The 25283-nt window shown below is 34.8% G+C and overlaps 2 protein-coding genes across 3 annotated transcripts in view; both read right to left on the bottom strand.

The window, feature by feature from the left end:
* The window catches only part of LOC108575013, a 4092-nt gene extending 1566 nt beyond the window's left edge, over positions 1-2526 (bottom strand). The window contains exons 1-7 of the mRNA XM_017937703.1: positions 2448-2526; positions 1300-1511; positions 1114-1203; positions 785-971; positions 606-693; positions 380-509; positions 34-182 (exon numbers count right to left, since the gene is read on the bottom strand). Of these exons, the coding sequence (XP_017793192.1) occupies positions 34-182; positions 380-509; positions 606-693; positions 785-971; positions 1114-1203; positions 1300-1511; positions 2448-2526 (935 nt within the window). The remainder of the gene's footprint in view (positions 1-33; positions 183-379; positions 510-605; positions 694-784; positions 972-1113; positions 1204-1299; positions 1512-2447) is intronic.
* Positions 2527-5232: 2706 nt separating this feature from the next.
* LOC108575025 (A disintegrin and metalloproteinase with thrombospondin motifs 8-like) overlaps positions 5233-25283 on the bottom strand; it is a 96478-nt gene continuing 76427 nt past the window's right edge. The window contains exons 4-17 of one of the 2 annotated variants that reach the window (XM_017937720.1): positions 23546-23754; positions 22921-23010; positions 17959-18160; positions 17748-17877; positions 16891-17020; positions 16594-16736; positions 16170-16222; positions 8618-8744; positions 8013-8177; positions 7738-7864; positions 7550-7654; positions 7218-7381; positions 6403-6827; positions 5233-5483 (exon numbers count right to left, since the gene is read on the bottom strand). In XM_017937720.1, the coding sequence (XP_017793209.1) occupies positions 5347-5483; positions 6403-6827; positions 7218-7381; positions 7550-7654; positions 7738-7864; positions 8013-8177; positions 8618-8744; positions 16170-16222; positions 16594-16736; positions 16891-17020; positions 17748-17877; positions 17959-18160; positions 22921-23010; positions 23546-23754 (2207 nt within the window). In that variant the 3' untranslated portion in view covers positions 5233-5346. Of the gene's footprint in view, positions 5484-6402; positions 6828-7217; positions 7382-7549; positions 7655-7737; positions 7865-8012; positions 8178-8617; positions 8745-14065; positions 14122-16169; positions 16223-16593; positions 16737-16890; positions 17021-17747; positions 17878-17958; positions 18161-22920; positions 23011-23545; positions 23755-25283 lie in introns of both variants that reach the window. The other variant, XM_017937719.1, reaches the window with a different exon arrangement.

Raw genomic sequence — 25283 nt, 5'->3', positions numbered from 1 at the left:
CTCAAGTTCGATTATACAAATTTTCAAACATACTTCGTGCTGCACACTGCCATATCGTAGACATTCTCCGGAAATCTCTTTTCGTTATAGAAATAATTTCCCATGCCGAGCAAAGCCTGATAAGCGTCCACATCATTTAAATCCACGCGATTATTTTCTATGTACGGAATCGCTGCTTTGTCCTTTAATCGGATTTGAAATATTACTAAATTAATACTTAACAACAGAATGATACAAATTATACTATAAAAATTAGTATTATTAAAAATATAAATTAGTACAGTATTAAGATAATTAACAATAGATTCTAAGGAATTTCGATTCAATAGCATATTTGTTAGAAATAAGAAAATAAAATAAACAGATATTCTATACTTACCATACCAATAATTATGCCTGCAATATTCAGACGTATCTTTGGATTCGTTAATACACGATATCTTAAGTCTACTCCATTCCATAACGCAACGATATATCGTTTAGCTTGATCGATATTTTTACCTAACATTCTGCGGTAAAATTGCAAAATGAGAGTAAAAAAAATAATTTTATCGAAATTAATACATTGGAATTGACGGAAATAATTGTACAAAATTATCACTTACGTATACAAATCATAATCGATAACTACTAAGACTTCCGGATATACCGTATCCACAATTTGGTACATACGAGTCAGTGGGTTCGTTATATCTAGAAAGTAACAGGAAGTAATGTTATTAGATATATGATTAATGAAATAGTCACTACAAAATTAAAGATTAAATTAAATAAATTTCCTTACTGAAGCTTTCAGAGCCTTTCTTTGGGACTTTTCTGTAGACAATATGATGATAAGTTACAATTAAATCATCTGCTGCTCGTTCCTCGGTGAAAGAATCTTCGAACAATCCATTCTCTCCGTACAAAATGTGTTTAACAATACGTTCTGGTAAGGAACGTATGATCAAGTTATAAGAAAGAAAGCCATCCTAAAAGTTAACAGGAATATAAGTTCACACTTTTCTATTAACAGTTTCTGATAAATTGATTTCAATAAATATTACGAGGAAAGAAAAATTCTGAATTAAGTTATGAACGTTATTTATAACAAAAAAAATACATATTGCGTACAAAGATACGTAGTTTATTGTCACGCGGTGTAGCTAGAACTGCTGCATCTGAGTCCTCGTCTTGCATTGGCACACCAATATCTTTCAATGCCTAAAAACATTATTATCTCTGATATATCTATTAAATGAAAAATAAGAAACAATTGTACAGATTGTATTAAAATAAACTTCGATAAATAGAGATTACTTTGGGTATTAAACTGTACTGAAGTCCTTCGGGCTCTTGTTGATTAGACTTTACAGTCCACAATGGAGTATCTTCGCTAGCAAGGTATTCACCGGTAGTATTTAAGTGCAATTCAATGTTTTGTTGGAAAGCCTTGATGTACATCTTTATCGTGCTATTTCCATTTGCACCGTGTATCGAATACAACACCGGCACAAGTTCGTAGTCAGGCACTGCAATAAATAATTAAAAATCGCAAGAAGAACCTAGGACATCTAGTATTGTTAAAGGTTTCAGAAGTATCAAGGGTCTTTGAAGGTTCTGAAAGTACCTGGGATCTCCAAAGGTTCCATAGATTCTAGGGGTATCTGAGGGCTCCAGAGGTTTCTTTGGTTCCAAGGATATAGAAGGTTCCAGAGGTTTCAGGGATCTCCAAAAATTCCATAGATTCTAGGGACATCAGGGAGCTTCAGGAGTTTCTTTGGTTCCAAGAGTATACGGAGGTTCCAGAGGTTTTAGGGGTCTCCAAAGATTCTATGGATTCTAGGGGTATCTGAGGGCTCCAGAGGTTTCTTTGGTTCTGACGATATACGAGGGTTCCAGAAGTTCCAGAGGTTTTAGGGATCTCCATAGATTCTAGGGATATCAGGGAGCTTCAGGAATTTCTCTGGAACCTCTGGAACCCCCAAGAGTATACGGGGGTTCCAGGGGTTTTAGGGATCTCCAAAGATTCCATAGATTCTAGGGGTATCTGAGGACTCCAGAGGTTTCTTTGGTTTCAAGGGTATACGGGGATTCATCTCCAAAGATTCTATAGATTCTAGGGGTATCAGGAGGTTCCAAGGTTCCAGAAGTATCAGGGATCTTCAAGGATTTTATGAGTTTCAGAGGTACTCTAGAGGTTCCTCATGGATATTCACGAACTTAACAGCTTCCATGAGTTCGAGGGGTATCGGGATGCTCCAGAGGTTCCATGGGTATCAGGGTTATCAGAAAATCCCGACGGTTTCATGAGAAAAGTTCGTTCGCTAAAGTTGTTATTCTGATAGCACATTAGGAACCACTTTCTCTTTACAAAGTTCTATGTGACCTTTTTATAATTTTGCATCGATACAATATTTTTTTACGTCCATTCATAGTACATACATGGTTTTTCGTAATTTACATACCTGAGTCATGTGTTGTATGAAATATTCCCATCACCTCATCCGCCGTCATTAGACGATGGATTTGCTGAACATAAAACATCTTTTAAAAATTCTGCTTCTTCTCTAAAGCAGTATTCTTATAATTTGTTAATAAAATTCTTGTCAATACTTTTACATCGTTATTTGTACGCAAATAGTTAGTTGAATACTTTTGAAGTATACTGTACCAAAAATGACTGTGCAAACGGCATAAAAGTCATACAGATGTAGATTAGAGCGTACATCGTAGTAAAAAATGCAAGCATGCAGTGCAGATCTACTAAGCTCCCTGTAATATTACAAATTAAGGCAACGAAAATCCACAATCTGTATTAAAACTCAAATTTAAACTTTCGTTAATTTTCCAATTGGAGAGAAATTGAACGATTTTCAACTAATAATGAAAAAAATGGCCTACGAAGCTCATATAGTATCCTTAATTTATACATACCTATTATTTACGGTTATAATTGCAATTTTAATATTAGAAAATTATACTTGTTCTTTTATAAATGAAATTGATTCACCGGCAGGCAACAAAGAAGAATTTACAATGGTAGCTACGAAAATAACGACGAAGAACATTTCAAATGATACTTAAGTACTGCTATATTTATTTGTAATTATGAAAGAAAACACTTGTTCACATATTGTACGATTTTTCAGAGATCACGGTAGATTGTTTACAGGAAAAACTATAAATTAAACTTGATTGATTGACACGTGATGTATGATTAATGCGCGGGTTGAAATTCGATTAACAGTTCCTCTTCTTGCGTACAGTGGCGGACAAAAGTATACGTGCAGCCGTTAAAGTAGAATAACTTCTTTTCAAATTGGACCAAACGACTGGAGTTTTTTTTTTCTCTCTCGAGAAGTTTGAAGGATTAGTTTACCAGATGACGTGTAAACAAATTTGGAAAAAATTGTATTTTGGTCGTTTTTTACAAGCTTTTTTTCTTATCTGAGCCTCTGTTCTTTGTAACGTTACTTATTTATTAACTTCGTTTTTTCAGCAAAATTAATCAACACAAGTGTTCCGTTATTCGAGTAGAGAGCTGCTTGACAAAACAACCGTATGTTTTCGCGCAGCGCACGATCAATCTTATTATTAAATGAAGTAACATGGAGTGTTTCAACGATCGATCTGTGTCTAATTAATAAATGTTCCTGTCTGAAATAAGTACCAGCATACATAATTTCACATTTGGAGGCTGTCTTCGTAAGTCAGCGCGACTATCTTCGCGATAGCATTCATGTTTAGGTGATATATCACCGTACTTGATTTCCTGCCAAATAAATCATCTACCACTCGGTTTCTTGCGCTGATTTGCCAATTGAACGACGTATGCATACACTTAGACGAAATTAATTTGATGAAAATATGGAGATTCGACAATTATGGAAATTTCAGTCTAAGAAAAAAGTGTTTGAAATTGAATTTCAGAGAAAATTAATTATACCGGTTGCCGTTCGCTAACTTTTAAGAGTATATGAAAATTGTTGAATGAGACACAATTCATTTTTTGGACTAATTTTTTTGAATAATTAATATAACTTTATTACAATATTTGTGGTATTTATAAATTTATAGTATTTGGAGTAACAGTAGCGTTTATTAAACTTTAATTAAACTTATACAAAATTCATCAATTTACATTATTCTTCTATCTTTGATCATTTTCGAAATATTAGACCAAATATGTTTACTATTTTCAACAAAAAAAAATGTACTAAAGTTTCATCAGTATCGGTGGTTATCTCTTCGGGATGTTCCTTTTGTCAATATACAAGGTGGTACTTCATAATTTTGGATGCAACAGTTGACAGAACTAATCAATCATTTTTATTAAATCGACGTTGTACAAAAAAAGATTAACGAATTTTCTGAAAATCATCCTTCGAATATGTACATCTGTATCACAATATATTGTTATAATGCAATCAATGAATACTATCTACATACGAATTAAATTATCTCTTTCCAATTATTCAACGCCTAAATTATAAGTAATCCTATTATAAGTATATTTATGATCAGTTACAGTCCAATAACAATTCGAGAACTTTCTAAAATAGGAGAGCTATCTTATGTCGACTCGTAAAAAAAGGTTCATAGAAAGAAACGAAGAAAAAGGATGTACACGGTTCCATCGTATAATCACCATTTATTTCTCTTGCGCTACAATTCTCGTCGATTTTTTCTTTTTTTTTTTTGTTTCATGGAGGGGAGGAGGAAGCTCGTTTTCTTACGTGTGCGCGCACAATGGAATTTCCTATGATGATACTAGTCTTCCGCGCGATCACGTGCATCGAATAAATATACGGTCGAATCTATAGGATACATACTTGTACATATCTATATATACTGATTCAAACGTTTCGTTTTGTTTTTTTTTTTTTTCGTTTTTTTACACCCGCCGTCTGTACAAAGCTTCTGCGGTATTACCGTAAAAAATAACAGAGAAGAACAGAGAAAGAGAGGAGAAAGAAACATGAGAGAAAAAGAGAGGAGAGAAGGAAGGAGGAAGGAGAACGAAGAAGTTATATTCTGAAGTTATAACACAGTGAGATTACGTAACTACTTATTAAACGGAATTGCACAGTCGTTCTTCGCGCGGTCGCGACCGCGAGAGCAATCAGAACTCCGTGAAAAGATGTTTGTCCTTCGAAACAACCAATCTGAAGTGATCCAATATGATTCACACAGGGTGGACCGCGTGATTCACCTAGTCCCGATCTCTCGACGGGGAGAAAATGTCTGCTCGTTGAGCTGAACGCGTGCTGAATCAGATCTGTGGTGGTCTCTGTGGATGCGTGGCCACGCGCGAACTCCTTCACGAACCGGAATTAACGTGGAAGTTTCAGTGCTGCCAGTGTCTCAAGCGACGCAGATCGTCTTCAGGGACGCGCAACAGCGGCTTTTCACAGATTGCAAATGGCACAGCCATGTTCTCAGCCTGTCAATCAGCTCCGCGCAATCTGACCCCACGTCCGTGCACTCATCGCCCTCTGGTTCTGAAACGAAATGGGAGGTGTCAGGTGATTGAGGTTATGGGACGGAACAGAGGGAATTCAGAAAGTTTGACAAAAGGAAAAGAATTTTGATATATACATTGAAATGTTTATTGAAAATGTGAAGAGTAAAGAGGACCCTGAATTTGAAATGCTAGAATTAGTAATTGAAGTTAAATAAGTTTTTTTTTTAAATAAATTATTACAAGAAAAAGTATTACAACCAATTTAATTATTTTTGTTTTATCTTTTTAAATACTTTACCTCTTATTTAATTTATGATACTATGTACAAGAAAAAGTGGATTTCATATAGAGTAAATATTACAAGATGAAGAGGAAATAGTTGTTCATTGTGGAGACAGTAGAGAATTACTCCAATGAGAAAGAAGAGAACACCAGTCATCCAATGGAATACACAAGTTATCCGATGAAAGAGACACAATGCATGGAACACTGGATCATGAAAACGATCGTTGATGGAGTGCATAGAAAAATAACAGAAAATATTCACTGTCCACAAGTGAATTGTACAAATTGTATAGGAAACATCAGACGATGAAAATTGCGACGTGTCAGCTTGTCACCATTTCAATCACCACATAGCGTCGTAACGGCTATGCTGTTCATTAATAATGATCGTAATACCAGAAGAAATTCACCATACAAATACAAAAAAGAAGTGGTAGGAGAAACAGACGAGAAGTACCTGCCAAAAATACGTTTAACTATAGAAATACCAAAAAAAAAGATTGAAGCAAGAAAAAGAGTAGAGTGAAAGAATAGATGTAATTGACAAGTTGTTAAGAAAAAGTCGTTTTATCGAGACGATAACGCCTGATCAAGACGATCGATGAGAAGAGATGAAGATTAGGTTTTTATAATCCAAGAGAAAAGTCTTCATTGATACAGATTTCTCTTACCGCGAGCATTGCTCTGAAGTCTGTTCTGATCCCCTTTGGTCGTCGTCGCGAGCGTCACCGTGCTCACCATCCCCTTATGTTTGAACGGACTAATTTTTGGGTAACTCAGATCGTTCGTTACCTTCATTACCGGGCTAACCGTGTTGTACGAATAATTCGTGTACTTCCTGGTAGTGGCGCTACCATATCCGTTCTTACTAAAACTAACATCGTTACTACTATTGTTCACTTTCGTGTTCTTGTATTTACTGGCGTAGAAATAACTGGCTGTGGTGTACGCATTGTATTTGGTCGACGGAGGGGTGGTGGCATACGGTGTGACACGTTTGTAAGGATTGCTCGTCAACGAGAAGAGATTCGACAGAGACGAGGAGTATTTGAATTTCGATTGTGGCGTGCTGTGTGTCGTCGATTCCCACGGATACCTGTGTGACATATGCATTTATGAGGAAGCGGGAGCTCAGTTTGTTTCCTCGACACTCGAGAAATATTCGTTGTTCGAGACTACGTGTTTACCGACACATAACCCATGTAAGTAAGTACACTGGGAAAATTGTCGAATTCTGTAATGTTTGCAATCGCGTATACTTGTTACAGTAAGTATTTGAGCTAAGGAGATGCTTATTCAGGTTATTGCAATCACCTGAAACTGATTCGTGAAATAAGTAACATTTACTGGTTACGATAAATATTTTTATAAACGAAGTGGAAGAATATTCATTTGATCGTACTGTTTCGTTATTCGTTACTTGAAAGTTACGTTACTGTAAATCGTGAAATTAACGTTTATTTATAACGGGCGTTTGAGGTGTTACCTGTACTCTGTGTTGTTGTATTGAGGGTATAGAGGCCGATTGTTGGCTGTGGGATTGAACGTGCCAGCTTGTGTGCCGTCTCGGCGCACATACGTTGGAATGTTTTGCGTGTAATCTGGGATAATGTTTTCGTGCTCGGCCACACATTTTCCATTCAGACAATACTGAAATTTTTAAACGGAGTTATTATAATCAATTTCACAAATCGGTACTAAGTAAACTGTTTAATATTTACAGTTTTCTAAAATATTTTACACGTTGAATAAAATTTGAATTAGAGCTTTGCAATTTTCAACAACGTTTTCGTAAGCATTAATTGCCTATATATGTACCTGACCGTCTCCACAAGGAGAACCTTCAGCAGCTGGACGATACGCGACGCAATATCCGGAGCCAGCGTCGAAGCAAAATAGCTGAGCACAAACTCTGTCGTCTTTCTAAAATATCGAACAACCAAATTACGTTATTCAACTTTTTATACAAGTAACAAATAAACAAGGAATTTTTATGCGAATCTTACGAAACATGCGCTCGTTCCACGATCTTTTCGACACTGTGCATCCAACGAGAGCAATTTCCCAGGTAAAACTCTAGGGAGAGCCTCGTCTTCGTGGGGCGCGTTGTACAAACACGTTGCAGTGTCGCCACTAAAATAAAAAAAAAAAATTCAGTAAGAAAATTAAATTGTGTCATTTGTACTGTATATGTTACATAAAATAATCGACGTTTAAAAGAATTGTTCGATTGAAATTGAAATTGAAGGCAAATGTTCGTAAACGATATTGTGATTCGTACTTCAAGAAATGGTGAAACGACGACACGCTGCAGTGGGACCATTTAAAGCCTTTCTCAGTGTGTCTGAGATCGCTCATAATGTAACCATCCTCCCAGCGACATTTTTCGGCCCCTGGTCCTCCAAGATAACTGGGCGGCGGTGAACCATCGTGAACTGCACCCAGCCTGCGATATTTACATTTCAATGAAATTTTATCCTCTATTCAAGCGTGATTTTTCTCCAGAAATTGTCCTCTTTTTCACAAAACTTTCGACGTACAGATTTCAAAGATAAATGAAAATTGCGAATTTTTTATACACTTTTCGATAGTAAAATACAACCCTTTAAATTTGTATCGATAAAATTTGTTAACGATAAAAACAAATAGCTGTTTATGAAACGACGATCATTCGCTCGATCATTTTTTTTAAATTCACAATTTTTTTCTCGAAATTTTTGAAATTCATAGCAATGAAACTTTCAAGCAGGTGTGTCTTTTTACGTTAGTATTTCAAGATTGTTCGAGTTTGATGCACAGATAAATTTCAAAAACCGTTGAGAATATATTAATTTCTTTCGAATTCTCGGTAAAAGTGAGAGTGTTTTCGATAGATAATGGACTTACAAGTGGCCAACTTCGTGGGCTGCGACGATAATTCCACTAAATCCTCCGGTGTCTTCGATAATAGCCACCGAATTCACTTTTTCGAGACGTTTGTTCACGACACAAGCTCCACCCACGTACGCGAATCCTGAATATATGCATACGATTAGTATGAAACATTTTTACCTTTGTATAGAGTATATAAGAAAATTAATCGAAATGTTAGTACCGCTACTAAGTTCGTTATTCAACTTAGACTAATAAAAAGCTGCATTTTTAGCCAGTTAGATTAATACTAGAGCAACAAAGTACGTGAAACGTGTCTTCACTTTTGAGAATAATCTGTAAAGTACAAAAATTCTTCGTATACTATCGTAAAATAAATTAGCGAGTAGATGTGAAAATTATAAATGAATAAAATGAATGTATAGCTATGTGACAAGTTACAATTGTAAGTTTAATGCGATCTTAAATTGAAGTAAAATGAAAAAAGTGAAAGCTTCTGAAAAAATCTAAAAATTAACTAATAAAAATCTGAAAAGCTTCTAAAAAAGAAATCTACAAAATATCGGATAATTCTTTTGTTTCAAATAACTTCAGTCTAATAGATTAAATTATGCGACTACAGTTTGTAACTGAGTTATTCTCGTGTCATTACAAACGATCAGATATCCTCTTTATCATAATTTAACATCAATGAAATCACGTGTACCGAATAAATCACCCATAAATTAAATTATTTATACACTTAATTTTATATATTACACTTGAAATTGAATTCTATCGCGGTCAGACTGTGAAAATATCACAATTAAAGCCTAAACGTAACGCAATCGAATTACGATAAAATCTCCAATTAAAACCCGAATGCATTGTCTACTGACAATGACTCCGCTGTGATTAAGTAGCAAACACAGGTGTGAACGTCTTGCAATGCTTGTATCAGATAAAACACGATTGTATTTCATGTTGTGATTGTAATCGATTTCAAATAATAGTATCAAAAATTAAACAACCGTGATCTACCAATTACAAGCGAAAGACGAACGTAGTTATATGATCGACAGTGAAAGAAACACTTGATAGTTTCTAACTAGCATTACGAGCAGGGGTGTGCGAGAACCCGAAAATGTCGGGTCGGGTCGTGTCAAGAAATTATCTCGGGATCGGGTCGGGTTCCCGAACGTATCTCGTGATTCGAGATTGTCGGGATTCTTGAAAATTTCCCGAGAATTTCAGGTTTCCCGAAAGTAGAACGAAACTATCATCGAAGAACGTTGAAAAACTAGCTTTTCTACACGAAAATATGAAATAAATCATATCTATCATATATTTGCTTTCCATTTTCATTCCATGCTCTATTTCTTATAATTTTATAATTCTCGAGAATCCCGAAATTCTCGGGAATCCCGAAATTCTCGGGAATCCCGAAATTCTCGAATTCTGAGACACTTTCGGGACCCGACTCGACCCGACCCGAGTATCGGGTTCCCGACATATTCGAGTTCTCGTACATACACCCCTGATTACGAGTAATCATATTTCAGGGGCTAACATAATATAAGCCACTCAGGAGCCAAAATGATTAACTCTACTTTTTCATAAATAAAACAAATTTAATAAATATCATTTGATGAAGTTAGTCACACTTTAACCTCTGAGTGGCTCGTATAATAGAATGGCAGGGATCTCGAAAGTTCTACTGGAACTTCAATATTTCAGAAAGTGTACCGAGAGAAGCATTACAGAAACTCTGGTAGATTAATGGCTTAAAATTTGAATATACACTGTAATCGAACTTGTGAAAGGATACTCAAGCTGGATTATGAATGCATTGTGTCGAAACCACGATTCATATCGTGATAATTCAAGTTCGTATATACCACAACACGGAGCCATGACTCAATCGTTAACATAACTTTGAAAGTGCCTGCAACCATATGGCAACCGTATTGCAACTGGATCAGTAAGGTAAACTAATGTTGAATTATGAAATCGTCTTGCGATTCGTTGAAGGGGGAGGTCGAAAGTTGATTTTTCCTCTCAAAAACAAAGACACGTTCTCTGGTGAGTTGTTATCGATACTATTTATTAAGTTATTATTAGATACGAAACTCTAGCGAATATCTATAGTGATAGTATTAATCTGTTTAACTAAATTACTCGTTCGATTAGGATTAGAGGAAACCAGAAAATAATTACCGAGTCACTACTCAAACAGGTCTGTATTCCCTGATAATTTTTGTATAAAAAATATAGTAAACGTCGAACTTCATTTTCTTTCAAGAATTTTAACATCAGAATTAACACAATGCAGACCTAGTTTACGCCATATCTGTAAATAGTATTTAATAAAAATTTTTCAGGCCACATTTCTATTATAATTAATAAAAACAACAATTTTATGCAATTATTTAAATGAAAATTTTGTACAGGGTGGGGCATTTAAAACAGGTTACCTGAATAACTCGCTTGCTTTTCACGATAGAAAAATATGCATCAGATCAAACTTGTCTGATTTCGTGGGGCACATAATCTGATGTCAATCATTTTTCTTTTAGGCGGAAGCGTAAAGGAGATATGAAGGTCAATCTAGTTTTTTATAAATGGAATGATATGGTCTTTTATTTACATTCTGATAGAGCGTTTCAAGACGAATGCAATGATCTATATGAAAGTCCCTCAAGGTTAACTACAATGAAAATTAAATTGCTTAAAGACACTCTTGGATCACTTCGACGATTTACAGACTAAGGTCTCTGCTTGTCCACTTCTCTCAGCCACCGTGGATTATCTACTGATTAACCCTTTGCACTCGGAGGTGTTTTTTCTGTAAAAAATGTTGTAAATCGGATCTTCTTTGAAATTTTTTCAAACCAACGTAGAAATAAACTGTACTGTTTTATTTCAATATTCCATGTATTTTCTTTCACTAGGGTGAACTAATTTATGGAGGTCCATAGATCTGCTCTCTGTCATGATCAACGATTTACCAAGTTATTTAACGACAATTATTTAACTCAGTCGCCACTCCAGTGTAAAGGGTTAATGGTGCACGTTCTGACTGTCGAAGAGTTCGACGAGTGTCTTTTAAGTAATTTATTTTCCATTGTAGTTGACACTGAGGGATTTTCATATAGATCATTGCATTCGTCTTGAAACGCTCTATCAGAATGTAAATAAAAATCTACATCATTCCATTTAAAAAAACAGGATTGATTTACAGGATCTCCTCTACGCTTCCACCTTCAAAAAAACAATCGACATCAGACTATATGCCTCTCGAAACCAAGCAAGTTCGATCTGATTCATTTTTTTCTATCATCAAAAACAATCGAGGTGACCTGATTTAAATGACCCACTATCTGTAATTATTCGAATAAAAATTTTGTACAATTGTTAAAACGACAGTGTTACTTTAAAATTTGCCGAAAAGTACAGAGACGTTTGAAAAGAGACTCTGAATACTGTTTAATAGGCAGCATGCATCCGGTGTTAATCTTTAGGTCGATCGATTAACCAAGGCTCTCAAGAAGTAAGTCAAAAACTTCATCTACCGTGAAGATCGATTTAAAGATCGTTTCTCCTCCACGAGCATTACCAAAGTTAAAAATGAGTGAAAAAAAAAATTAAAGAAAGAAACACAATAGGCGATCTCTATGATAATTTCTCGATCATTTCTCATTTTTTTTCGTGACTTTTCTAATCGCTTCGATGTTAAACAGACTTACCAACCACGGTCCTCGTCAGTAATGCAGCCAAAGAAACAAAAAAAGAAGACGTGAGTGTTTCAGAGGAGAGCATGTATACATATGCGAACGTGGAAATGACAAGGATCGAAGTGTTCGCACGATATTCTCAGAAAAAAATAAAAGTAACGATGCACCCATTAGAATCGAACGATCGATTTGAAAGAGTTCCGTGGTAAAGTGTGTATACACATATACATATACATATATATATATGATAAAAAATAATTGCAAACGATCGATTGTACAAATGCCAAGGTCGTCTTTACGATTATGCACGTACTTATGCACGTGGAAAAACACACACACACACACACACATACACAGACTAGGAAACCGTAGCCACCTGTGCAAAAAGAGTAAACGAGCGTAGGAGATTTTATTTGAGAGAAAAAAAAATAGAAGAAGAAAACGGGAGAAAGTTTTTCGATTAAAAAATGTACATGTACTTTTTGTTTTTTTTTTGGCGATTTTTCAGTGTGAAAGGAAACAAAAAAAGAAGAAAAACAGTTGCGTTCGTTTTCACTCGTGTACGTTTATAGGAGATTGAAAGAGAGAGTGTAAGAGAGTGAGAGAGTGAGAGAAAGGCAAACTCGTATAGTATCCCAGACTAAGAAAAGTGAGATCCAGAAAACAAGAAAACACGCGTGGCAAGCCGCGATAGAGTGTTTCACGCTCAGCTCGAGGGAAGCTTCGATCGCTGTCTTTTTCTTTTTTTTCCTGTCCAGCCATTTTGTCGTGACAATTAAGTTCAACACACAGAGTGACGTACAGTTCGTTCAAGCTATTAGAAAGTGGAAACAAAGGGGATAAGTATAGAACAAAGCAACGTAGACGCGTTTAGATTGTTTCTGCTATTCGAGGTTCCTTTTCGTTTTTTTTTCTTTTTTTTTTTTTTAAGTAATATGTGTTTCTTTGGAAATTCGTTTCAAGGTTGTTTCGATGCAACACGTTCTGCGCCATTGGTGATGGCGCGTGACAACTAACACGGATAAAGATTTTTATTAAGAAACGTGTTGTTCGATTCATCGATTTAGCACGGTGGATTGAAAGGAAAATTAAAATGTCAGGAATTGGAGGTATTAGCTATTTTTCTCCAGTTAGTTCTTCCAACCTAACTGTTTCACTTAATTTTGAAGTTCTGACGGTAAATACAATTTTTAATGATAAACTCGAAGGCTTGCAAACAATTTTGAATATTATCTGATTAACCGAAAAAAAGATCCTAAGTTTGAAATGTGAGAATTGCTTCCTGAAAATTGAAGTAAATTAAATACTTCGTTCAATATAACTAGTTTTATAAAACTTAAATTTTGAGTACTCGAAAAATACCAAAATCAAAAAGTCAAGAGCGAAAGTTAAAATTTTGACCAAAATTTTATTTTAATTTTACATTAATCTTTCAAGTACTCTTCGGTTTCGATGAATGTAAAATAATTACAAACTATCGGTACATTTTTCCAAAGGAACACGAGTTACAGTTTAAACCCTCGAACGGTAGAAACAATAAAAGAACCCGAGTTGTGATAGACTTCCTTCCTTATATTTTCCAACCATGTTTTAACGCTTGTTTTTTCCGCGTAGTTGCAGCGAGAGAGAATTTAGAATGGAGAAAAAAAAATAATAATAAACGTTCGCAGAGCAGTGCACACAGATAGGAGATCAGAAACAATAATTTTCGACTGGTCAATCTCGTTTCCTTCGAACTCGAGAAACGTACCTGCGGTTCCTCTATTGCACACGTCATTCGCGTATTGCCTCCTGCACATATCTAATCTGTAATGCAATAATAAAAGTTCCTCTTTATCATGTGGATTCATAATCTCTGTTTACTTCGGACCACGTCACGGGACAATCGTTGGAAACGTGCCGCTCGTATGTGTGTCTAATGAATACTTCACACTTCGATGAACCATCATATTTTCTAATACATATGTATATTCTGATAAACCGTGATACGTTTTATGGTACAGCAAATTTGTCGCAGCAAAAGTGTAAAATGCGTACTGATTACCAAAAGTTTCAGAAAGAGGGAAGAATAAACGTATTACAATTAGTAAACATATAACACCAAGTATACATTTGTTAAAATACTTTAGTAATAATAGTAAAAGTATACAAATTGATATACATGATTTCTTTGTGAATAAATATCACCTAAACAAATGGTTCTTAATTGAATTTAGTTTGATTTAAACAAAGGTATAAAAGTATAAGTTACAATATAATCTTTGAAGTTTTCAAAATATCTTACTATAGTTCAAATAACATTATACTATGTATGAAAGAAACACCCTGTAAATAAATGACACAGTTAATTTAGTAAGTGCACACATTTGCTAGTAAAAATATTAACTGTTTTACATTTGAATACTTTTATGGGGAAAATTAGAATATACACATGTATAAAGTTGTAACTGTATAGTAATTGAATATGATTCACTGATTTCATGCTTCTACTGCAACATGTTATGTACATATATACACGTGAACATTGCATCTTCTTGAAATGATCGCAACACTTCTTCACACATCGTATAATAGAGAGTTAATGGTATTGATTCCACGAGGACTGGAGTTAACTCGTGGCTCGATTGATAACAAAGCAAACACTGTGAAGCGATATCAAACACCGTATTCGAGGTAGTATCCTCCTGAACGTTGAGGACGCGTCTTGCGGAAGGCGATAGCGTGGAATTACGGTAAAGCAAACACGCTACGATGCAGCACGCGTGTAAATAATTGCCAAATTAGCCAGTGTCTCAAGTATGAACAATTACAGCCGATTCCCCCTTTAGCAGCTTTGGTACGCGTTGTATTTTGAAATCACAGGAATAGGACGTCATTTACATATCGACTCGACTGTTGACAATAGATAGATGATTATGTACAATATCATGAATGCCGATTCCAACATGTTTTTTTTTTTTTACTTACATTATCTTATTTTAAATTCTCTCGAATTAAAGTACATACATTTTTTTTTTCATTTTTTCAAGACGAAGTATATACAACAGGGTAGGTTACTATAGTGTTTGATTCTGAAGATTCGAGTGGAATTTCTGGCACTATGTACACATGCGTATCATATTTTTAATTAAGAAGAAATTTAAGATCCTTCGAGTTTGATTTTTTTCATTATTTCTAATATTGATCGTATTCACAGATGTAAATTTGAATGGCGTGAATAAAGTTCGATATATTCACGTTCTGTACTGAGAAGATAAAAAGAAAGCCCGAGTGTTACGGATTATAAATATTAGCGTACCATTACCACTTTAAATTCGACTCTATTTTATACTCCTTTTTTTTCTACGAGAATTATACACGCAATTTTTAACAAGCCCCCTTCTCTATTAAAACGGCGTATAGTACTTCAAGTAATTATAAGTTCAACACCATATTTACAGTGTGGTATATTGAAGGTATCAAAAGACTATGCTTTCTCGTTCATTGATGTGAATTATTTTTTTACTATATGAATAATGATTAATATGAAATATTTAGCTCTTCCAGAATTTAACTTTTAATTATTCCATCTTCTATCAGAAAAAGAAAAACACAAATTAGGGTATGAAAAATACAAATTTAATTTCGACGGAAAAGCATATTACCTTTGAACCTCATCACCCTCATAAACGCCATAACCATGCCCATTGAAATTACTTTGGTCACTACATTGTCAAAGACTACATTCAAGCAAGATGTAAATACTGTACACTGCTAATTACGTTACCAGGAGTAAAAAATAATTAAAAAAAAAAAAAATTGATGAAAAAATAAATTGAAAAAAGAAAGCGTGATCGCTATGTAATAAACCATACCGGCAGTTCCCTTAGTGCAGCGGCCGCCTTTCCTACGACGGCACATATCATACCTGTTTTGCGAAATAAAAATCAAACAGTATGAAATCACCAGACTGCTGTGATAAAACAGTAATAGCATAATGTCGGGGACCATAGAACGTTTATTCATTTGTCCGTGAAATTTTTAATCTCTACACGCTTCGACAATAATTATTCTTATCTTTCCTTTCGCGTTTCGCTATCCTCTAATTTACTTTCATTAAAACAACAGAGAAAAAGAACAAACTTTTTTTTCATTATATTTTGGAAAGGCAAAGAAAGAGAGGTTCGTAAGAAGGTTTAAAAAAAAAAAAAAAAAAAAGAAGAAAGATTCTGTATGTTAATCATATGAAACACGTAAATGTAGAAATTCAGCTGAATTTAAAGAAATGTGCACTCTTACTTTGTGACGGCGACAGCGATATCGTAAACCGGAAGTCGTCGCTCACGGAAGAGATATTTGCCCATGTCGGTCAGCGCAGCTGCCGAATCGATCGCGTCTCGACCGACGCGATTCCTTTCCAAATACGGAGTAGCGTCTCTTCCCTGAAAGATGTTGTTTAAGGAAAAAACAAAAAAAAAAGAAATAGGCAGAAAGAAAGTTGTTGGAGATGTTGATCGTTGACGTGAAAAAAAATTGGTGTTTCGGTTTAAAGAAGGGGGGGGGGGATAGAAATTGGGATTGGTAATTGTACTTCACCCGCGATATAATGATTCCTGCGATACTGATGCGAATTTTTGGCCCCTTCAACAGCTTGTACCTTAAGTCTACCCCGTTCCAGAAGGACACGAAGTACCTTTTGATCTGTACATTGTCACCGCCGTGCAATCTGAAGAAAGATTTAGTCGTGAACTTTTTTGGAAATATAATATTACAGTGTTATTCTATATAACGCGATATCTTAATTAAATCTTTCATTATATATTAAGCAACATCAAATAGTTAAGTTCAGTTTTGCTTTTAGTGTCTGAATTTTTAATGAAGTAATTAAACGCATGTTACTTCTAATGTATATTTTCATGGTAAACACGAACGAAAATGGTATATCTTTAATAGTCGTTTAAGTAGTTTTAGGCCTGTTTAAAATACCGTTCATATATTACAGCAATAAAATCGAACGCACTACATGTGCTCGTTCACAGTAATAAAGAGGCTGTTTAGAGTTCCTTATTGAAAATGGATATTGATTTTAAACGGTTAGAATTATATGAATAAACGAGACGTGACCGTAAAGAGATGTACAAAGCACCTTTAATTGCACATTTCTCACATACCATTAAACACAGGTCTTTAGGTAATAAAAAGTATTAGGAACAAGTACATAAAACGTTATATAATATATCCTGTATATCGTAATACTATCTATTCATTAAAAAGATAATCCATCAACTCTTCAAAAAAATTTTCAAATGTGTTACTCCTATAAATAATTTTATTATCAGTTCTAATAATAGTAACTAATAATTATTGTTAGCTCTCGCTAACTAGTAACTAGCGAACGATAATTGAAAGATTGAATTCAGCGATGAACAAGCCGTTGAAATCACGCCTCTTACCTGTACCCATCGTAATCTACGATGCAGAGGATTTCCGGGTAGATCACATACGGTGCTTCCCTCTTCGTTCTCGTTGCGATTGATCTTTTCGATCTGTACCTCTTGGCCAAGTGGTCGGGTTCCATCAGCGCTGAAATCGATGTTTAATCACGAGAAACCAATCTCTACAGAATTTCACCTTCAATGCGGTAACACGTAAAAGATCACTTACTGAAATCACTGTACTCGTCGCCGCTCGGACGAGTCACTTTCTTGAACACCACGTGATGACTCGTACGCTTCAAATTCCCTTTACTTCGCGTTACGTTTGGCAGCATTTCAGCTTGATGAAGACTTGAATTCTTACTTACTACTTCGTGTAATATCCTATCTGGCAGTGGTCGTATCACTAACTCTGAACCAATGTTGCCATCCTGATCGAAATTAAACTTAATTTATTAATTTGTGAAAACAATTTTCTTTTATCATTTTATTGTTGCATAATTTTTTTACTAAATGGGGATAATTTCTTTGCAGCAATTCATTGATCTAACGTTACGCTCTGACCGATATTAAAACGCAATACTTGCCTTTGTAGAATATGCAGAATCTAAATTGCCTATACAGTTACGTAAGGACCTTCTATTTTATTGCACATTAATACACTTTTTCGGCCTTTTCTATGTAATTATCGTCATTCTTTACGTCACTTTGTTATAACAATTTCTTTGAAATAACGCGCCACGTTTTCACAAATTTCACACTTACGTAATTAGAATTTTTTATTTCGATATTTGATAACACATTCTTGTACATTCATAAATGACTTAGTAATTTCAACCATTTTATTTATACGAGCAGGTGTAGCCACCGGTGGACTGTTTTGCAAGCATTTCATTTATAGCGTTGCAATGTAAGGGTTAACTACGTCAATTCCATCAAACATTATACGCTTACTTATCCATAGCATACAAATTTTTTCTTTCATGCTAATCTTCTCCATCTTCATATTATTCATGAAGCTTTTTAACTTTCGAATTTCCAAACCTCGTTACGTATCCTCCAAAATCCAAAAAGAACAAAATAAAATCTTCCACAAATCCCCACTTCCCGCCATTATTTCTCAATAACCGTTGAATCTGCTTCCAACATGAAAGTGAAAACACACATTTCCAAGCCTTCAGAGGGAAAATAAACTATTCGACTAATTACAGGCTCGGCCAGTGGGTTTCCGGTCCCAATAAAATGTTAACTACTTATTTAATGAGTTAACGAACTATAATCGGTTAATAGCTTAATCGCGCATGCCTTCCACGTCAATTTTCCGTTCGATGGTGAACCACTTCCGTCTGGATCGGGTGTAATTACCACGACGTGACTAATTTTGTCCAACTTGCTCGCTCTGTGAACGAAACCCTAACATACGATCAATGAAAGGGCAGTCGAAATCAGTCGATACTTAGGATTGCTGATATTACCGATCTGGGCACAATAGACTTGTTCGATACGTGGTTCGAGAAAGGTGCACTGGTCAAATCGATGGAGGGAGAGTGAAAGCGAAAGGTCAGGACACATGGGGTCACATAGAACAACGCTTTTACGACATTATGTAACGCGACCTGATGTTATTTGTTGTCTTTGGAATTTCATCGTGTATGGCACTTTTACGATCGTTTACATTGAAATCACCGACGATTAATATATAGTCAGTCGCAAGAGTTTATGTATTGTACGAAAGTTGTAAGTAGTTAAAGAGTATTCGTTAAAGTTGATTGTCCTTACATAATGACACATCATTTTTCTGATTTCTAACCAATATGAATTATATTTTTACCAGGGACACCTAAAGTCAGATGTAACATCAGTATAATTGTTGAACCTCATATCTTACTCGTGTATAAATCTTATATTTTAAATAAATGTCACTTTATCAATTGTTAATAGTTTGTAAAATCTGACATTTATATCCTGCGTATCAAAATCCTATTCGAATGTTTTACTTCAAATGAATTTATACTGGAAATATACACATATCGAAAATTGTTTTTAACGTAAGTACATATTTCTAAAAATATCCTGTTTCAAATTTACCGGTCCTATAGTTTCCTAAACAATTTATTTTTTATTTGTATGTCTAAAATAATATTTCTAAAATAAATTGATGAAATTTAAATATATATCTCATAAGATTGTGTATGTATGGGAAACATGCAAACTTTTGTAACTGTCTGTACGTAAAATGTTAGGTTAGGCTTCGAAGAATATACAACTAGGTTTGTCACCCATTTTTCAAACTATAATTCGTCACACCTTGTACACTTTATCATGTCAGTCATCACTAACCAGTCATCAATAATTCTCTTCCCACGTTTTTTAGGCAGTGCAGCACATGTTTCATCCTACGTGGCAATTAGCAGTCCCTCGTTTACAAAACAGCGACCTTTCAACTAATTTTTGATGTATGGAAATAATTTAAAATTACGAAAGATTTGTACTGCACGAAAGATGCTCGAGTAATTTTAGGACCCAGTTTTCTAGGTTGTTGCATAATATGCGTTTAATGTGAAAGTTATTATGGTTATCACGGTAAAAGACATATAATCTTCAACGTACTAAATTATTCTCATTGTTTTTTCAATATTAATTAATCTCTAAAGAATTACTCATAACCTTAAATTCATGGGCATTGGTGTAAATACCGATTCTTACCAGAATGTAATAAAAATTACAGATTTTTTAAAAAGGTATTTCCTACTATAAAGTTTCCTACCAAAAGGTCCATGGCTTTTTCCTATATTTACGTCTGGATTTATATTGATGGAATCATTTGTCGATGACGGAAATATAGCATGGAATTAAGGAGTTCACTTTAAATTACCTCACATAAGAAATCATAAATTTATTAATAAATCAATTTGTCCCTTTTTTGTATCGTTATCTAATCAGGCCTCGTTACTTCTAACCACTAGAATTTATTCGTTCACTATACTTAATGTCCTGAAAAACGTTAATGATTATCCAACGCTTTCACACGCGAATTTATTAATTGGATCGTTTACTTAGAACTGTGCCCATAGTCATAAATGGAATCACTGTCAAAGGGGGTCTCTAGTCGGTTTCACTGGGAAACATACGTGACCGATAAGGCAATTTGTTTCTCTTACACCATTATGTAATTAACAAGCCTTTTATTATTACTTTAAATTACTGTACGAACAAGAACATTTCATTACAAAAAGATTCGGTAAAATGTTTTGTTACTTGAATCATTTTCTTCTCAACTGTAATACACTGTAACACACTAATTAAAACTACAATAGTCTAGAGCATAACTAAAGATTCGTAATTGTTTGTAAGGGATAATAATATAATAATATTATATAAGACAGTGTAATAATTTGTTTTTCAATGGATTTATAGCTCGTAGCATGTTTACTGTTTATAATAAAAACCACAAATGTATAGTAATTTCGTTTCGTTAATTGACACATCGAACTCGACTGTGGTGACTAAGAAAAATAATTGAAAGCATGGCTAACAAGACTAAAGGTAAGAACACCGTAAACTTTTATCGTTCCCGCTTATGTATCTGTAAGCTAATCTTTAAATGCAAATGTCCTTTCACTTGTAATTGATGTTTCTGTCAACGGATTTTGAGCAATTCGACGGTTAAGTGGGAGCTTTGGCAATAGTGCAGACCTCATGTTTTCTTTATGACTTCATGAGGGATCAAACTGTTTAAGTGAAATTCAGTCTCGGTTGATTGGACGCGTAATTATTGAGAACAGCTACCTTCTTTCTTCGAGTTATCCACTGTTTGCAAACGTGAAACCGATATGGGGAATTTTATTGCTTTTTTTCCTAGGTTTTGCCCAAGCCAATCGTCTTCGCAATGTACTCTATGTGATTTGCGATTACTGGAACTAGGAATGGAAATGTCAAAACGATCACGAGATGCCGCTTTATGCAACTTCCCTTCGCGGTTCGACACGCTTCCAGTGAATCTTGTTTATGCGCATTTATTCTGTTCATGGTGAATGGGATGTTTGTACAGAGATTTATATGTTTTCTACTTCGTTAACATTTGTGGAATACGGATAATTAGGAGTGTAATGGTAATTGGAGTGACGATTGTGTGAATGATGTGACGACACTGATGCCTCTATTTTATTATACTTTTCTGCTAAAGTTAAGTGTTCTTTTATTTTCTATTTCATTTGTGAAGAAATTTTGTAGCTACTTCGTTGTGCCACTGTTAATATTTCTTACAGCTTTGTTCAAGCAATTTTGCAAAATTGTAAAGCTATTTGTTATGAATTTTACTTAATTTTTGAATTTGGTTTTGATAATATTAAAAAAATAGCACTAAGTTTAATATTTCTCTGATATTAATGTTCCTGATGTTGATATTTAAATTCAATTTTGTGACCCTTTTGGTATGCAAGTTTTGTATGTATATTGTTTTTAATTAAATTTAATGTAGACTTCATTTATTGCTACTTTTTCACAAAATTATCCCCATTTATATAAACCTAACTTAATAGTACTATCTACTTCTTGTCTTTCATCAACTTAATGAATTCATATTAACTATTAGCCCCATGTAATAGAAATCCATTCACAAGGGACAATCATGTCTTAATTCAGAGGCCAGTGAGCACAATTAAAGTTTCTCAGATTATTTGCTAACAACATGATTTTGCATTCCTCATTTTAACATTACAACACAAAATAATAATTAAGTTCATCTAAAATGTAGACAAACAACATTTCTTATTAAAAAAATGTAGCTATTAGCAGCTAGTATTCTACAATCTTTTTGTACTAACTAACCTTTAAATTTTCAACTTAATTTCATTCAAAGGTACTCCTTCAGATCGTAACCTCTCTTCGACAAAGTTTCTCATTTTTCGCAAGGAGATTCGATAACCAAGCAAAGAATATCAAGTTAAATTTTCCTCAAACATTTCATTAAATTCCTACCTCCTTGTTTCATAAATTGTTACACGTCGTAGCATTGTCGGGCAGCCTCCCTAATCGCGACCCTGTTAATTGCTCGCGACGACGAATCGCGGTGTTGCGATAATTATAACAGAGAAGACGGAGGCAAAGTGAGTCGCGTCGGTTGATGAAAGACGAGTCGCAATAATGGCGGGAATGTCGAAAGGTACATTAAGAAAGAATGGCCTCTTACAACGAGCACTTTCCCATTCGCGTCCCGGTGCAGCAGAATGGACGCCATGTTCGTCGTGTCTTGATAGATGTCACCGATATCTATGTCGGCCTGAAACGAGAAGAACAATTACAAGGTGGCGTGGTTGGCCATATGTAGCCGATTTTATACGATTTCGACCATTTAAAGGGATAATGCAGCGCTAAGAAGAGACTTTGTTTTTGTTACCGGTGTGTCGTGTCGTGTACAATGTCGGACGGTATGGCGAAAGGAACTGCGTGAAATTTGTACGACGACCTCGTGAGAGGTGGTTTTTTTTTTGTGAAAATTAAGAGATGCGTAGTCATGGTACTTGAGAAAACTGAAGAACAAGATTTTAATTTCGGTTGAATATAGGTTAGGTTACATAGGGTGTTAAGGAAAATAAGTTTAATTATCGTACGTTTGTAACACATAAAATAAGTGATAAACTTTAATTACGATATTGCAAGTCATTTGTATTAACGAAAATAATATAAAAATAAATTTAAGGAAAAAGAGAGAGAGAGAGAGAGAGAGAGAGAAGTTGAAGGCTAAAAAATGGAAGCACCTCGAGAAATAAAGAAGTAGTACATGGTATTATGGGTAACACCTGCTGAGAACTTACATCCGTCACTTTCTCGTAGTGGAGGCCGTCAGGTTGCGAGGTATTCCTGGTGACAGTCCACATGGGCAAGTGGTTCGCTGTCAGCAACCCTTCTGTAGGCTTCAGCGACAGACTGATGTCCTTCCCGAAAGCCTTCAGGTGTATCTCCGGCTGCTCCGTACCCCTTTTGTGCACCGAATGTAACACAGGCACAACCTCGTACGTTGGTACTGGAATTTGAACGCGACACTGTCGTCTTCATCGGTTCCCTAACACTTTCGTAAAGACTAACGCGATTTTAGGATACTATAATTTTTCGTCGATTCACGAAAATATTACTCTTGCATAAGTAAACGAATTACACGATGTCTTGTGACTAATGGAATTAATTCTTTTAATTTAACATTAAAAATAAATTAAAACATTTGAGAATTTAAAAATTCAAAAATTTGAGAATTTGTCTTTAACGATATCTAATTATTCTCAATTATTGCGGTTAAAAGCATACGAATCAGTGGAAGAAAAATAAGATATTGATGATACAACGCAGAGAGGATGTAGAACATCTTCAATTCTACAAATCTGTATAAATAACGTTTTATAATGATTGTATCTCTCCCTTTGCATTCTAATTATTAATCTGGAATATTATACTTCATATTTATTCCTTTTCTCATGTTGTATAATAAAGTCCTGTTACTATTGTTACAACCTATACTAGAATTTAATCTACAAATTTTTATGCGATTTGTTTAACCAAATTGATTAAATTAACGAATACCTCGAGTTTTCGTATTAAAAAATATATATATATATAAATCGTAAGATTCGTCACGAAAGATAAAAACAATTACGAGACACAATACTACCGACCTCCAAAATCCTGGATCGCGATAGCAACAGTCGGCTGTGTCGTTGAAATCTATTTTAACATTGTCCCTGCACAATTGACTAGAGGTCGACGATATCTAGATCCATTTTCTGTTACCAACATTCGCAGTTCACAAGCTCAGATATTACGATTAGATATAACTCGAGGTTGTTGGTTTTATTAACATACCGGGTGTCGTGAAATACGAGTTTCGACGAAATATTTAAAACGAATTAAAGTAATCACGTTTAAAACACTGCTGAATTTTAACAACTCCTCGATCATCCTTGCGGAAACTCTATCTCGCAAATATATCTGAATATTATCAATATTACCGGTCGTTAATATTCAAATTTACAACTGCAAGTTGTCAGTGTCACAATTCGCGATCGTAAATATCGTAACACGTAAGTATACACTGCGAGGTCTTTAGCGTAACAATACGGTTCAAAGTAATAAATATTAAGATCGGATACAGATTAGGAGGTGTCAATGCGTCACAGTGTGCAATTTTGAACCGTTAGTAACACGGTGTACGATACGAAATTGACGGTACAGTAATTTATAATTTCGCATTACAAGAGTTGAGGTGGTGATCAACTGTTGAAAATTGTTCACAGATTGAGAGACTCGTAACTTAAAATGGCCGATATTAAAGTGTACCTGTAAACACGAAAGCGATGATGTCTTAATACCGAACACGAGATTCGCAATCCAAGGTCTTCATTCGTATTAGTATACGTAGAGGCCAATTTGTGAAAGTTATTTGCAAAACTCTTCATTAAACATATTTTCCATCGTTCTGTACGTGTACCGGAACTCGAGCAGGAAAATAGGTAGTCGTTAAACAAATCACACACCATAAAATTGCAAAGTTACAACGGACAA

The sequence above is a fragment of the Habropoda laboriosa genome, unplaced genomic scaffold (genome assembly GCF_001263275.1).
Source record: "Habropoda laboriosa isolate 0110345459 unplaced genomic scaffold, ASM126327v1 scaffold204, whole genome shotgun sequence".
Lineage (NCBI taxonomy): Eukaryota > Metazoa > Arthropoda > Insecta > Hymenoptera > Apidae > Habropoda > Habropoda laboriosa.
The sequence above is the reverse complement of the archived record's forward strand: the minus strand, read 5'-3'. Positions and strand labels throughout refer to the sequence as shown.